At 52.9% G+C, this 13,867-nt stretch overlaps 2 protein-coding genes across 2 annotated transcripts; one reads left to right on the top strand and one right to left on the bottom strand.

The window, feature by feature from the left end:
• On the bottom strand, positions 1-350 carry PHYSODRAFT_535897 (hypothetical protein; the record flags this gene model as incomplete). The annotated part of the gene is made up of 1 exon (XM_009541603.1): positions 1-350. A coding segment is annotated over one exon (350 nt), but the record flags the coding sequence as incomplete, so codon positions are not given.
• A 1,320-nt stretch (positions 351-1,670) lies between these two features.
• On the top strand, positions 1,671-5,678 carry PHYSODRAFT_292774 (hypothetical protein). Its single transcript, XM_009541602.1, has 4 exons — positions 1,671-3,012; positions 3,074-3,766; positions 3,805-3,991; positions 4,032-5,678. The coding sequence occupies exons 2-4, from the start codon at positions 3,414-3,416 to the stop codon at positions 4,626-4,628; spliced, it is 1,137 nt and encodes a 378-aa protein (XP_009539897.1). The 5' UTR covers positions 1,671-3,012; positions 3,074-3,413; the 3' UTR covers positions 4,629-5,678.
• Positions 5,679-13,867: the final 8,189 nt, after the last annotated feature.

Here is a 13,867-nt window from a genome sequence, read left to right as displayed (position 1 = left end):
CAGGCATCCTCGCACCACAACAGCGCTGTCAACTGGTCGACCTCGTAGGGATTATCTAGCCCTTCACCAAGCCGGTCTAGAGCCTGCATCATCTTGCGGGATAGCATGTGTCGCTTAATACAATGAATGATTCCTTGGTCCTTCTCCAGCGGCCGCCCCAGCAGGACTGCACTTGACTTGATTATGCGGCATATCGTTGTCTTGCCTGGGGCGGCCGGGAGGCTGAACTCCGTCACAGCCCACTCAGCCAGGCCCCTGTAGGAGAGAGCAGGTGTGCGGGCTGCCTTGTCGAGGATGCCCACTTTCTCAGACCAAGTGAGGCGGAGACGCTTGGACGGTGTGGACTTCATGGGTGGAGTGGGGGAGGAGGTGGGCTTGTGGGGCGAGGTGCAAAAGCAAAAGTGCGAGTCTACCACTACGGTACATGTAGTTTGAAGTCTAGTAAGATCGCTAAATGCGCGCCATTTTTCAAACGAGGGTGGAGAGCTGATGATTGGCACTGGATTTTTCATCTTAGAACCTCAGTACCTTGCAGTACCTTGCACATCCCCCTATCGCCACATCGACTGGAAAATAATATTAAATATGTGAGGGTATTAGTTGTACACCCGTTCCTTATTCGGGCAGAATTCTGTACCTACTATTATTGTGCTTTGCAGTTATTTTGCCGACCATTTTAGACGCTAAATATGGCAAAGCCTGCTCCTAAATATGTGTGAAAGAAGATATACGACCTGCTAAAATTATGCATAAACCCACCTCCTCATATATATATCGACGTGGGAGGGCCTGTCAGCAGCCATGCATTGGCCCAGTACACCACCGTCCAGGATCACCAGCACATCCACCCTCTTATGCATAATTGCCGTGTGTGTAGGTGCTTGTGGATAAAAACCGACAGAATTGCAGCTGCACAGCCACAATTGCACTTTCAAAAGTGCAATTGTGGCGCTGTTAGCGTAATTCTAGGCCTCCACCCATATATGCACCTCGAGTTATCGTAAATCTAGCAAGTGGTCGCTATAAATACAGCAAATCTCGCCTCATATTCCCAAAATCATTGCAAAGCACAATAAAATAGCACATCCGGGTACGGGTTGGGGTGACGCCCTCCCGGAGAGCGGCGCCGCGGCGTCGTTGTCGGGGGCGCTAATGCGGCTCCGCCGCGGCGCTCTCAGTTCTTAGACGGACAAGGATGTGAGGCCAGTATCGCCGGGCTGAGAGCTCGACGCGGGTACGACTCGCGGCGGCGGTAGCGGACGAACCAAGCGCGCTCAGTGCTCAGCCACCGACTTCCTGTGGGTTGATGACTACGGCATCGCCCAGGAAGCTGATTCGGCGGCGAGGCGCGAGCGCTCGCGAGGGGGGGACTGCTGCAGCCGTCAATCGTCAAGGGAAGGTGCTCAAGAGGATCAGCATAAGGCGCAGGAACGACACAAGACCGAAGAACAAGGGCGTGCTGGCTGAGACTGCGTGGTTTGTTGCGGCCACGACAGCAGTTGCCGGGGAAAGGAGTTGTGGCCCGAGTACCTAGCTGAACCAAGACTACAAGACCGATACGGGTGACGGAAGCAGCGGACATGCCGCCACCAAGGCCTAGCGCGTCTCCGCGAAGGGGGAGCCATTCATTGCCGACGTATAGGCCTTTCAACGTTACGATGTGTCGTTATAGAATACCGTTAAAAACCTCACGTTATCGTTAAAAGCTATCGCAAAGATACCGTTATTTGACCGCGACGCTTGAGCCGTGGGGGGCATGGCGATCCCCATTGCGCGAAATCCTGAGAGCGGCACATCTTGAAAGGAAGTCGGGCTGCTATGGATCCGAGGCGGCCATCGGCATCATTTGTTTGGGATCTTGGTGGCGCACCACATGAAGCAAGCCACCAGCTAGAAGACGAGCGACCTACAGTGGGTTTAGCACCGCCGTACTATCTTCAGAGCGAAGGCAGGCATCGGGAAGCTGTCGTGGGACGTACATTCAGTACTTCATTCATGCGGAGCCCTCCAATTCGAGCCCGGCTTACGTACCACGACGAAGAAGACCGCTACAACGGCATGGAAGCGACCATCGGGTTCGATAGTAACTTGGACGATCAAGCATCGGTCCAAGACCAGAATCGTGCTTCTGAGAATCTAAATCAAGTCCACGGGGATTCGCGGAGCCCGTTTGTGTTTGGTGTCGTTGTTTCTAGGCGCTCGGCACGCAAGCAGCAAGCCTCCACCCAGAGTTGCGAGCAACGCAAGTGCCGGATCGGAGACATCGAGAGCTGCAGCAACTTTCAAGATGCCGTATACTCTCCGGCGGATTCCAACAAGCGAATTGCTACACGTTCTAACAGTGCCACCCGTAGTCGCCGCACAAGTACACTAAGCGGTACCCAGCAAGAGCGCACGAAGACACCGAATAGCGCGCAGCAAGGGCGCAATGGAAAGCCACCCCTTACTTCTCAGCTAAATCGCAGTTTGCAGTCGCCCAGCAGCGATCAAAGAGGATGCCCTCCAACCGGCAAGTCGCCGAACGCAGCTCCGAGAGGGCGTAGCGGCAAGTCACCCAACAGCGCGCAACAAGCTCGCAGTGGGAAGTCGCCAAGCACGGCGCAACGCAGAGACCGCGGCAAGACAACAAGCTCTGTACGGCGCGTGCAAGAAAGCACCCTGTCTGCTCCTTCGGCGCTGGCAACAAGTGCCGAAATAGTGCTGTTCGAAATGCACAAAAAACGCAAGCCCGAGCACTCGCGGTTTATTCAGCTCGTCTGCAAAAACGAGTACATCGGGATGAATATCAAGGACGTACGATCGGAGCATGCTAGGTGTGCATACTGCAACAAGTGCGGAGAAGAAATTGTTTTCGAGAAGTCCAACACCGCCCATGTCACCAGGCACATGAAAAAAAAGCACCCGAAAGAACTCAAGAAAGCAGCCGAAGAGGAGAAAGCGCGCAAGCAAAACTTAATCCAGCCGCTGATGCACCAAGAATTGGGGGCACTCAGGAAACCGGTCGCTGTACTACCGCCAGCAACCGAAGAGGAGCAAGCACGAGCTGATGACCTGGCATCGATCTGGATTGCAAAGTCGATGAGACCGTTCACCATTTCGATGGATAAGTACTTTCGCAAGTATGCCCACTACCTCAACACTTCGCAAAAGCGCATCAAAATCATCAAGCCTTGGAAAGCACGTGCTGGAGTTGAAGTGATTGCTGCCCGGCTTCGTGATGTTCTCAAGGAGAAGATTGCTGTCCAGTGCATTTTTTACTCAGCATCAGCCGACATTTCGACGTCCAAAAGTTAATCTGCTTCACACCCCATTAATTGGATGAGGAGTTTCGTATGTGGAGCTGGGTGCTCGAGGTACGGTACTTGCCAGGGAAGCACGATGGATGCCGGATTGCCGAATCGTTGCGAGCAATTATGAATGAATGGGGGCTTCCTATTGAAAAGTGCGTGAAGTATCTTCGGGACGGTGCGTCAAATGGAGTGAAGGCGTGCGAGCTGTTGAACGTCGACTCCATGTCGTGCTTGGCTCATTATCTGCATCTCATCGTTGGGTGTGAAATGGTCAAGAAGAAATCGGACAAGACCTCAAAAGCGATGATGGCTGCTGCCAAATCCGACGAAGACATTGATGCTGCCCTTGAGCAAATTGCCTGTGAGGAAATTGAGGCGTTTATCGAGGAGTCGTGCGCAGCGACTTGGGCTGACTTGGATAAGCTACGTCGCGTCGTGGAAATATTTCGCAAGCTTGCCGTGTATTTCAGCCGTCCGTGAAAGTATTGGATTGCTTACGAGGGCTTCAAACCAGCGTGCTTGTTCCTCAAACCGATTGTGCCACGCGTTGGAATTGCACGCATGCCATGCTACTGCGCATGCTGGAACTTCGAACTGCTCTTGACGATTTTTTTGGACACGTCGCTAGGACGCGTGAATTTTCAGACGCAAAATTTGAGCAACCAACAGCTGAACTTTGGCTTGTCATCCGATGTTTAGTTGTCTTGCTTGAACCATTCGCTGAAACAACCGACGGTTTAGGTGGGGGAGAAGTACCCCACACTGGTTATGGCTGTACCCGTCCTCCGCACAATTGAAAGGAAGATCAAAGACGAAGAAATGTTTGAGGCGATCACGCGTTCGGTCGGCAATGAAGCGTTTGTTCCGCGAGTGAAGACGTTGATGCAGTCCGTTCGGCGTACGTACGTCACGCTTTTCACGGAAAGGTTCAAGGAGAAACTACCTATGGAGCTGCTGTGGATTTCAGCACCGGATCCAAGATCGGCGGAGCTCAAGCATCTAAACCACGAAGAGGCTAAAACGGCTATTGCTCACCTCAAAGCAGCTGTGTTTGAGATGGGAAAAGATATAAGAGCCACCCAATCCACCAGTGAAGAAGACACGAGGGTGGCGAAGGATTCCTCGCGACCGCCATCGGCTGCAAAAAAGAATGTAGCTTGGCTTACAGAAGTATTTAGCGGAGGGACGGAGCGGTATGTGGAGGAAGCGCCCACCGTGGCGGATGATAAGCTGAAAGATGAGTGCGATTCTCAGGTTCGACAGTACCTGGGCGATGCACATGGAACTCGAGTGACTACTGATGCTCTACAGTGGTGGTCAACGCGGCGAGGGAAGTAACCGATCGTGGAGGCCCTAGCTCGGAAATGGTTAGGATGTATTGCAACTTCTGTGCCATCGGAGCGTGCGTTTTCCAAGAGTGGAAATGTAGTTACCTCGAAGCGATGCTCGTTGGACCCTGAGATCATTCGCGACACGTTGTTTGTCAGTGAAAATTATGAAGAGGAGGATGTCAACATTGATAGCAGTTCCGAAGAAGAAGACGACGACGACGACGAAGAAGAAGAAAACAACAACAATGGAGGAGGAGACGGCGGTGATGTTGATGGGTAGTTGACCCTAGTGTATAGCATTGGAATAGCTGATGTTTCACATTGCAAATATATTTGACACTCATGATCGGAGTATTGTACTGTCGGATTGGCTTTTACTGCACCCGCTTCGCTTAGCACTCAAATGCACGACCTCTTCCCCGTAGTTGATCATTGCTTGTTCATTTAAAGCGTCTTAGTTCCCTTGCCCGCTGCATGTTGTTACGTGTTGTCACGTCCGCCGCCCGACGCTCTAGGACTCCCGATGTTGGAGAAGCTGCAGTTTGCGAAGTCCAGCACCACCGCCACAATGATGCCGAACTGCACCGTGGGGTGCCACAAGGACTCGAAGGATTGGGGAGCCGAGCGCTGGCCTTCTCTCGTCGTCGCTGCTGCCAAGTCTTCGTCCAGCGGCAGCTTCTGCAACTGCTCCTGCTTCTCCTTCTGGCTGTCCTCCTGAACACCTTCGTCATCCCAGTAAGCTCCACGTCCACCGATTCGTGGTCAATGGGGTGCCGCTTGGTGGGCGTCAACAAGTCCGTCTGCGCGGGCGTGAGCTTGGGCTCGACGTTGTTCTCGGGGGACTTGTTGCTTCTGGAGGACCACAAGTTCTTGATACTGGACCTCCTCCGTCTTTAGCTGCTGCTGCTGCTGCTGCTTCTCCGTCGTCTTGTTTGCAGCGGCAGCGGCGTTCCCGGTGGGCACGAGACTCATATTGATCATGCCGAGGTACTTAGTAGCTGCATAGCGTCCGCAGCATGCCAATTCTGGTCACCCCCGCCCTGGTAGGACACGAGCTGCGCCACGCACGCGGAGAAGACGCCCGTCAAGAGGAAGGCATCCTAGTCCAATAGCTTGAGCAGCGTCGTACTGATATCGGCCGCCGATACGACCTTGGCCACTTTGCGCAGCTCTTCGTCGTTGAGTCTACGGTGACTGCACTATCGACACCAACCTTTATATCCAATCAGCAGCATATATTTGTATAATCTTAGCCAATGAAAAAATACGAATTTATCACCAATCAGAGGCGATTTGGCGTTATCTGTCGCTATCGCTTCGCTAACAGCCAGATAACTTGGCAAGTCAGATAACAGCTAACGTTGAAAGGCCTACGAGTACGAACGTATGCTGATCGTGCCGGAGAAGACAGTAGCAGCTCAATTAGTGGCCGCCCACTATTGGAGTTAGTGGTGCGGACCACGTTTGGAGAGTGTAGATCACTTCTTCCCTAAAGCGTAAGGCGCACTAACGTTTACAATACAATACAATACAATACAATACAATACAATACAATAAAATAGCACCTTCTCATTGGAGTGTGGCTTTCTCAGTCGGAGCAAGCAAAGAAAGGGTAGAGGTCGGTCAAAACATGCCCAAATCCCATCAATGAGTGCCGGGACTTGTAGCGCTGTAGCTCCGCCATGGCACCCTACCAGTCGGCACTTCCGTGTCTCCCTTAAAGTAGAGATCCTTTCGCACTAGCAGGTGGTCTCCCTGTTCGCTAAGGGTGCCTACAACGTGCTCAAATGCCATTATTCTGGGGGCCTTTTGCGAGGAGCGAGGCCTGTGCAAAGGCGGCCACCCCATCCCAGGATAGCCCAATAAAAAATCAAGATATTGAGAAAGCACAACTACCTAGTTGTAGTTCGCAGATCGTAAGAACTGTGTTTTGAGGAGGTGTCACGCGTCTGTAAACCCCGCTAGAATGACGTTGAATCTCTACAATAGTGACATGCAACGTCAACTTCAATCATGGTCGCAACCTCTCACTCTACCTGCGCTACCATTCAACGTCAACTTCAAGCATGCATGAAAGCCCACCGCGAGTATGCCAGTGCATGCATTAGTATTGGTGTCATTCCCGCAGGCTTTAGATACCATGCATTAGTTCAGCACGGAAAATATAAAATCCAAAACGTTGGTCATAAACTAAACAAGGCAGTATATTACAAAGCCATAGAATATGTTTAATTTTCATTTTAGCAAGAGTACGAGCGTGCTAGTCCATTGCAACATTTGTGGAAAACTTAAGTACCGATAGTTCAACCAACATTTCTAAAGTGTCGCTACACTTTCAACCTCACAGCGCTGCATTTATACTTGAACTTTTCCTCACGATGAGGACAGGTGAACTCTACATACCTGAATGCTCTTGTCGACTCGAACACCTTCGCCTAAATTGCTGGATACCATGCTCGGGTAATTCCTTGAGCATGATTTTAGCTTTAACAACCTTGTTTACCGCTCAAAATTACCACACCGCGCACCCTCGTTACTGTTGTTGTCCAAGTAAGTGATGACGCCCGGGTAGGTCAGCATCGTTCGAACTGCATGGTACTCATAAGCGATTTTGAGTGGCAATCATTTCACAGTATCAGGTTGTAACTATTTGGCTGTTGCGTCTACCCTATGAGTGTTGTAACATCGTTTTATGTCGCTTATTAGGCAAACATTAAACATAAAGCAACGAGCCACGATACTTTACTGCATTTAATGTTCGTCCTTCTATATTACCGGTGGTAGTGTAGGATGTCACGCTCCACAACAACTTTTACACAGCGGAAACCAGCATGTTGGTTTGTAGCTTGTGGTTGAGGGGGCAAATTCCGAAGTGAGATTAAATGTTATCGTCTCTCAAACTACTCTCTAGTCTTCCCCTCCTGCTTTCCTTCTTGTTCTCCTTGTGATCGTTGGTGCCTCTCATCAGACGGATTACTCCCGGGTTCCGATTGACTTGATCTCAGTATACTTGGGTCTCCCTGACCAGCCATTGGTATATCCAGAGCCCGGCTGCCGCCGGCTCTCCCGTCCCCGTCGGATCCTCCGAGTCATCGGCGGATGTGTCCACACGTTCTCCTCGTCCATGTGCATCTATTGGCGGCGCTCCCGAAGACTCATGAACACTCCCACTCGCCGCTAATGCTGCACGACCGTCCCGACGATTCCGCTTGCGCTGATCAGGTACTTGAGCCTCTTCGTCCCCAACGCCTTGGTAAGCATGTCCGCGAGCTGGTCCTCCGTTGGCACGTAGTTGACGACGATGAGTCCTCGCGACACATTTTCGCGGATGAAGTGATGCTTGATGTCCACGTGCTTGGTCCTCGTTGTACCCAGCGTTGCTTGCGAGGGCGATCGCGCCCTGGGTGTCCTCCCATACTTGGGTAGCTCCCACTTGCTTGTGACCCATGTCCTTGAGCATGGCGCGGGTCCACAGCACATCCTGCGTGCACAGGCTCAGCGCCATGTACTCGGCCTCCGCCGAGCTGAGCGCCATCGTGCGCTGGTACTTCGACTTGAAGACCACCGGCGCCCCGCTAATCATCACCATGATTTCCGACACCGAGCGTCGGTCGTCGAGATTGCTGCTCCAGTCGGTGTCGGTGTACGCCGTCACCTCGACCTTCTTCGTGTTTCCATTGTAGGCGATGCCGATGTCTTGGGTGCTCTTCAGGTACCTGAGCACGCGGATGGCAGCCTTCCAGTGCTGCTGCCCGGGGTTCTCAAGGAAGCGCGACAACTGGGTCACGATGTACGCCACATCAGGTCTGGTGCAAGTTGTAATGTACAACAAACAGCCAATAAGTGCTCGGTAGGGCTTCGCCTGCATTTCCTCGCGTTCCTTCTGAGTCGTCGGCGACGGAGTCTTCGACAACTTCATGCCCGACTCGCACGGGTTCACCACCACCTTGGCGTCCTGCTGGTTGAACCGCTTCACCACATCATCAATGTATCGAGTCTGCTTGATCATGAGAGTCATCGCCGATGAGTCATGGTCGATCTCCATACCAAGTATAAACTTGGCTTCGCCCAACTCCTTCATCTTAAACGCACTCTTGAGCGCCACGTTGACTTCCTGGATCTCGTTGCTCGTCTTGGCCGCGATGATCATGTCGTCCACGTACAGGTAGACATATACGAACCTGCCCTTCTCGCCCGTGACGTATACGCACTGGTCGCCACCGCAGCTCCGAAATCCGATGCCCACGAAGACTCGGTGGATGGTCTTATGCCAGGCATTCGCCGCCTGCTTCAGACCATAGATCGCCTTCTGCAGCCGGCACATCATGTTCTTCGCGTTGATGATTCCGTAGGGTACCTCCATGTAGACGCGCTCCACCAGCCCGCTGTTGAGAAAGGCGGTGTCCGCATCCAGCTGCTCGGTGATGTACGCCTCGGCCACCACAACCGACAACACCACTCGGATCGAGTTCATGTTGGCCACGGGCGAGTACGTCTCGAAGAAGTCCACGCCAAACTTCTGCTTAAACCCTTTCGCCACCAGGCGGGCCTTATACCTGATGACTCGGCCGTGCTCGTCGCGTTTCTTTGCGAACACCCAGCGACAACCGATCTGTCGAGCACTCGGTGTTCGACGGACCAGCGTCCATGATCCGTTGTCCGCGTGTGCCTTGAGCTCCGCATTCATTGCCTTCACCCACTCCGACGACTCGTCGCTCTGCATGACCTGCTGATACGTGGTGGGTGCGTCATTGGCATCGCCGACGTCTGTGGCGTAGGCCAGCACCGCCTCAGCCAATAGGCTGTCTTCGTCCACCCTGGGTCGCTTCGGAGACGGTGGCCAGAAGTGATCATCGTTGTCCGAGTCATCGGGACCATCTTCTTTCGACTCCTCACCACCGTCTGCGGAACTATCTCCAAGTAGTAGTACCGGTTCTCGGACACGCTGGGTCCGTTCCGCCTCCGGATGGAAGACCATGTCATCACTAAATACCGGTCTCGCGAGTCGTCGGTACGTGGTCAGCTCCTGCATGGATGGCTCCGGCGTCTCCGCCTCATGCATTTCCGCGTCCTCGACGGTCGCTTCCACCGATTCCATCGGCTCGTCGGCGGCAGGTCGTTGCATCTGCCACTTCATCGTCGACATCTTCCGTCGACTGAATGGTCGGCGAGTTCTCGCTGGGCGATGTGTCGTAGATGCCGTTCACCTCGCGCTCGCCCAGCTTCACCGACCTGGATACCTTCACCTTGTTCGACTCCAAGTCGTACACTCGGTAGCTTTTTGAGTCGTCGGCGTACCCAAGAAACATAAATTTGAAGCTCTTCGGCTCCAACTTGGTGCGTCGCGACTTGTCGACATGGGCGTAACCAATCGACCCAAAGACTCGAAGATGGTCCAGCCGAGGCTTCGACTTGAACGTCAACTCGTACGGAGTCTTGGTCGGGTGCATGCTGTTCGTCGACCGGTTGATCAGGTAGACAGCAGTGCTGATCGCCTCTGCCCACCATATAGAAGCCACGCCCTTGTAGTGTAGCATGCTTCGAGCCTTCTCCATGATCGTGCGGTTCATCCGCTCCGCCACGCCATTCTGCTGGGGGCTAAACGGGACCGTCTACTGATGCATAAACTCATTCAACCGGCAGATCTCAGTCATCGGCGTGTTCACGAACTCAGTGCCGTTGTCAGAGCGCAGGCATTTAATGCGCTGCCCCCACTGGTTCTCGTACAGCTTCATGAACGACTTGAACTTGGTCACGACCTCGCTCTTCTTGGTCAAGAAGTACGCACGACGTGTCGCGAGTAGTCGTCGACAAAGGTGAGCACATACCTCGCTCCGCCCCTGGACTTCGTCTTCTTAGGACCCATCACGTCCGTATGAACCAGTTCCAGCGGTCGCGTCGTCGCCGACGTCGACCGCGACGGGAAATGTGCGACCGTCTGCTTGCCCTTCATGCATCCTCCGCACAGGGTCTTCGTCTGCTGTTGAGTCGTCGGGATTCCGTCCGTCGCCTCGCGGGTCTTCGCCATAGCGTCTCCGTTCAAGTGTTCCATACGAGCGTGCCATAGCTCCCACTTTCCGTCGACTCCCGAGTACTCGGTGTAGTGCGCCATGTCCTGCTGGCAGTCCAGCAAGTACGCCTTGCCGACCTTCTTCCCCGAAGCGATCGCCTTCGTCTTGTCCCAGATGACGCACGACTTCCGCTGGAACTCGACAATCATGCCGCGTTCAGCCAACCTCCCAACCGAGAGTAGTCGCCGGTCGATTCCGGGGATGTGGAGCACCTCCACCATCTTGATGCGCTTGCCGTCGATGCCCGTTAGGCGCACTGACCCTTTCCCAGCCACGCGGATCTTCTTCCCGTCCGCGATTGTCACATACATGTCCGCCGACGACTCGTTGTACTCGAACAAGTCATCGCGGTGAGGCGTCATGTGCGCCGTCGCCCCACTATCGATCAGCCAACCCGCTGATGGATTCTCCGCCACAGCGAACACCGAGTCTTCGGCGGTGTCTCCATTTGCTTTTTCCGGGCAGTCCCGCTTGGTCACAGTTGAAGCAATTGCCCTTGAAGCCACCGACCTTTCGTCCGCCGATGCGCTTGCGGCCGAATGCCTTGCCGCCCTTGCCGAGCTTCCCGTTCTGGCCCCTACCTCCGAACGAGGTAGCCTTCAACGCGCGCTCCGAGGTCTCCTTCTTCTCCTGCCGCTCGTACTCCTTGAGCAGCTTCTCCTTCACCTCGATGAGGGTCACGTCCTTGGAGTTCTCGACGATGGATGCGATCACCTCGCACTCCACCGGCAAGCTGCTCGGCAGGATGACGAGTTGTCGGGAGTCATCGAGCGGCTCTCCAAGCGTCTGGAGGCCCACGATGAGCTCGTCGAACTTGTCCAGGTGCTTCGCCATCGTCGCACCGTCCTCCATCTTGAACTCATGGAGCCGACGAGTCATCGTGACCCGATTATGCATCGTCGTCCGGTTGTAGAACTCGCGTAGAGTATTCCAGGTTTGGATAGCCGATGTCGCCGACCGAATCTTCGTGTGGTGTTCCACAGCCACGCCTTGAGCGATCAGACCGAGCGCCTTCATGTCGTTGAGCATCGAGGCCTCCGTCATCTCCGTCGGGTCCTTCACCACTTGGACGTGCACCAGCAGCCCCTTCCTCGCGAGCGTCATACGCATCGCGAACTCCCAGTGGAAGTAATTGTCGCTTCCCAGGATGACTTCGGACTTCTTGCTGGACGTCGTCATGTCGGTCGTCGGGGAGGGCTTGAGCTTGTTGCGGCTGTTAACCTGTTGGTTTGTAGCTTGTGGTTGAGGGGGCAAATTCCGAAGTGAGATTAAATGTTATCGTCTCTCAAACTACTCTCTAGTCTTCCCCTCCTGCTTTCCTTCTTGTTCTCCTTGTGATCGTTGGTGCCTCTCATCAGACGGATTACTCCCGGGTTCCGATTGACTTGATCTCAGTATACTTGGGTCTCCCTGACCAGCCATTGGTATATCCAGAGCCCGGCTGCCGCCGGCTCTCCCGTCCCCGTCGGATCCTCCGAGTCATCGGCGGATGTGTCCACACGTTCTCCTCGTCCATGTGCATCTATTGGCGGCGCTCCCGAAGACTCATGAACACAGCACAATACTGTTTCGACCGATCCTACATAGCCCAGTAGAAATGATCAAGCCGTCGCCAACTGTTTGTGCTTCTTCCAATTCGAGTTTCATTATCAATGTTCGCCGAAATTATCTTAAATTTTGCCAATCTTTATGTAGAATGGGCCTCGTTCGGCACATGATCGTTTTTTTTTTCACTTTATTTCTGTCGCCAACATAACTGAAATGTTGAGCAAAATCGTTGGAGCTTTCGTATCTTGTTCGCTTCTTACCACTTTTTTTTTTCCTAACGACTGCACATATCATGTAGCGTCATATTTCCCGTTCCTGCCTTCCGAATGAGGCTACTAATAAATATTTAAAGCACCTCGAATTCCAGAGCTTCTTTGGGCGAGACTTTGTTGTTGCGATGCATAGATTATACGATTTTAATCCTTAGTTGAGCTTCTTTTTTACGATTGCAGCTGTCTAAAGCATACATTTTCTGGGCTTATCGTTATGATGACCATCAACTACCGGTATTACAATTTGCAACATTTAATCACAGTATTGTTTCCTATCCGACTATAAGCAAGATCACCAAACTAACTAACAGTGAGTAGCCAGAATAGCTTTTAGCTATTTTGCATCTAGGATGGTAGAAATTTTAAAATACTCGGGTCGGTAGTAAACGGCGTCTGCCTCTCTCGACAGTAATTGATCGTTCTACAACATTATATTTGACATTTTGTGCAGCCAGTGCTGCCTCACACGATCAATACTATGCGTGCGCAGCACTTTCGTTTAAAAAACGAAGTTTTGCCATGTACGAACTGCGAGGAGGAACGACCCGGGTCACCCTGTGAAAAGGCCTTGGTTTCTGTTACTAAATGTCTTTGTCCTTCTCATTGGACTAGAGGGGGGATGCGAAGCGAAGCTTGGCAGTAAGGGTTAACCCTTTAGCTACATGTACCAGACAATTTCTTAAACTGCTAGGTAGTGTTCTCCATTTACCTGTAAGTTGATTTTAGTTCCCGCTTACTTCCCGGAAGTGAGGTAAATTTACAGGTAACTGAGTAAGTGTCGATTATCCTGGATAGTATGCTTCTCTATAATACATCAACTTGTCTGGACTAGTCACTCCCGCAAGACTTGCATTTTCCCTTCTGCGAGGAACCGATGCGAGTCAGGAAAATAGCAATGTGGAGCTTGGTAGGTGGCTCGTTGGAATGCATCCAAGAATGAACGCATTTTACCTTCCGCCCCACTAAGCCCATCGTCGAGTGGATGATCGGAACTGTCAGGTCCGCTTCACCGTGCTTGCCAGTTTGAGACGGAAGCAGGTATGCCGAACCTAGCAGCTCCTTCTTTCGCATCGCTCTGGTAGCTGTAGATGTCCAACGTCCACCGATGCGAGAGCCCGCTGCTCGGGGTCCAACTTCCGTCCACAACGGCAGCGGGTACTTTGACACGGAACACCTGGGCGTGTGTGCTGTCCGTGAAGTGCACCGTGGACGAAGCCCCCGCTGCTGACGAAGGCAGTGCCTTGTGTATCGCTCGAATGTAGTCGGCCCGAATCGAAGACGCCTTCACATTCCCCAGAGCAAGATGGCCGTATTGGAGCGAAGCGCTACCTGAGTTTAGTGACTCAATAATGAGG

The sequence above is a fragment of the Phytophthora sojae genome (genome assembly GCF_000149755.1).
Source record: "Phytophthora sojae unplaced genomic scaffold PHYSOscaffold_26, whole genome shotgun sequence".
Taxonomy (NCBI): domain Eukaryota; phylum Oomycota; class Peronosporomycetes; order Peronosporales; family Peronosporaceae; genus Phytophthora; species Phytophthora sojae.
The sequence above is the reverse complement of the archived record's forward strand: the minus strand, read 5'-3'. Positions and strand labels throughout refer to the sequence as shown.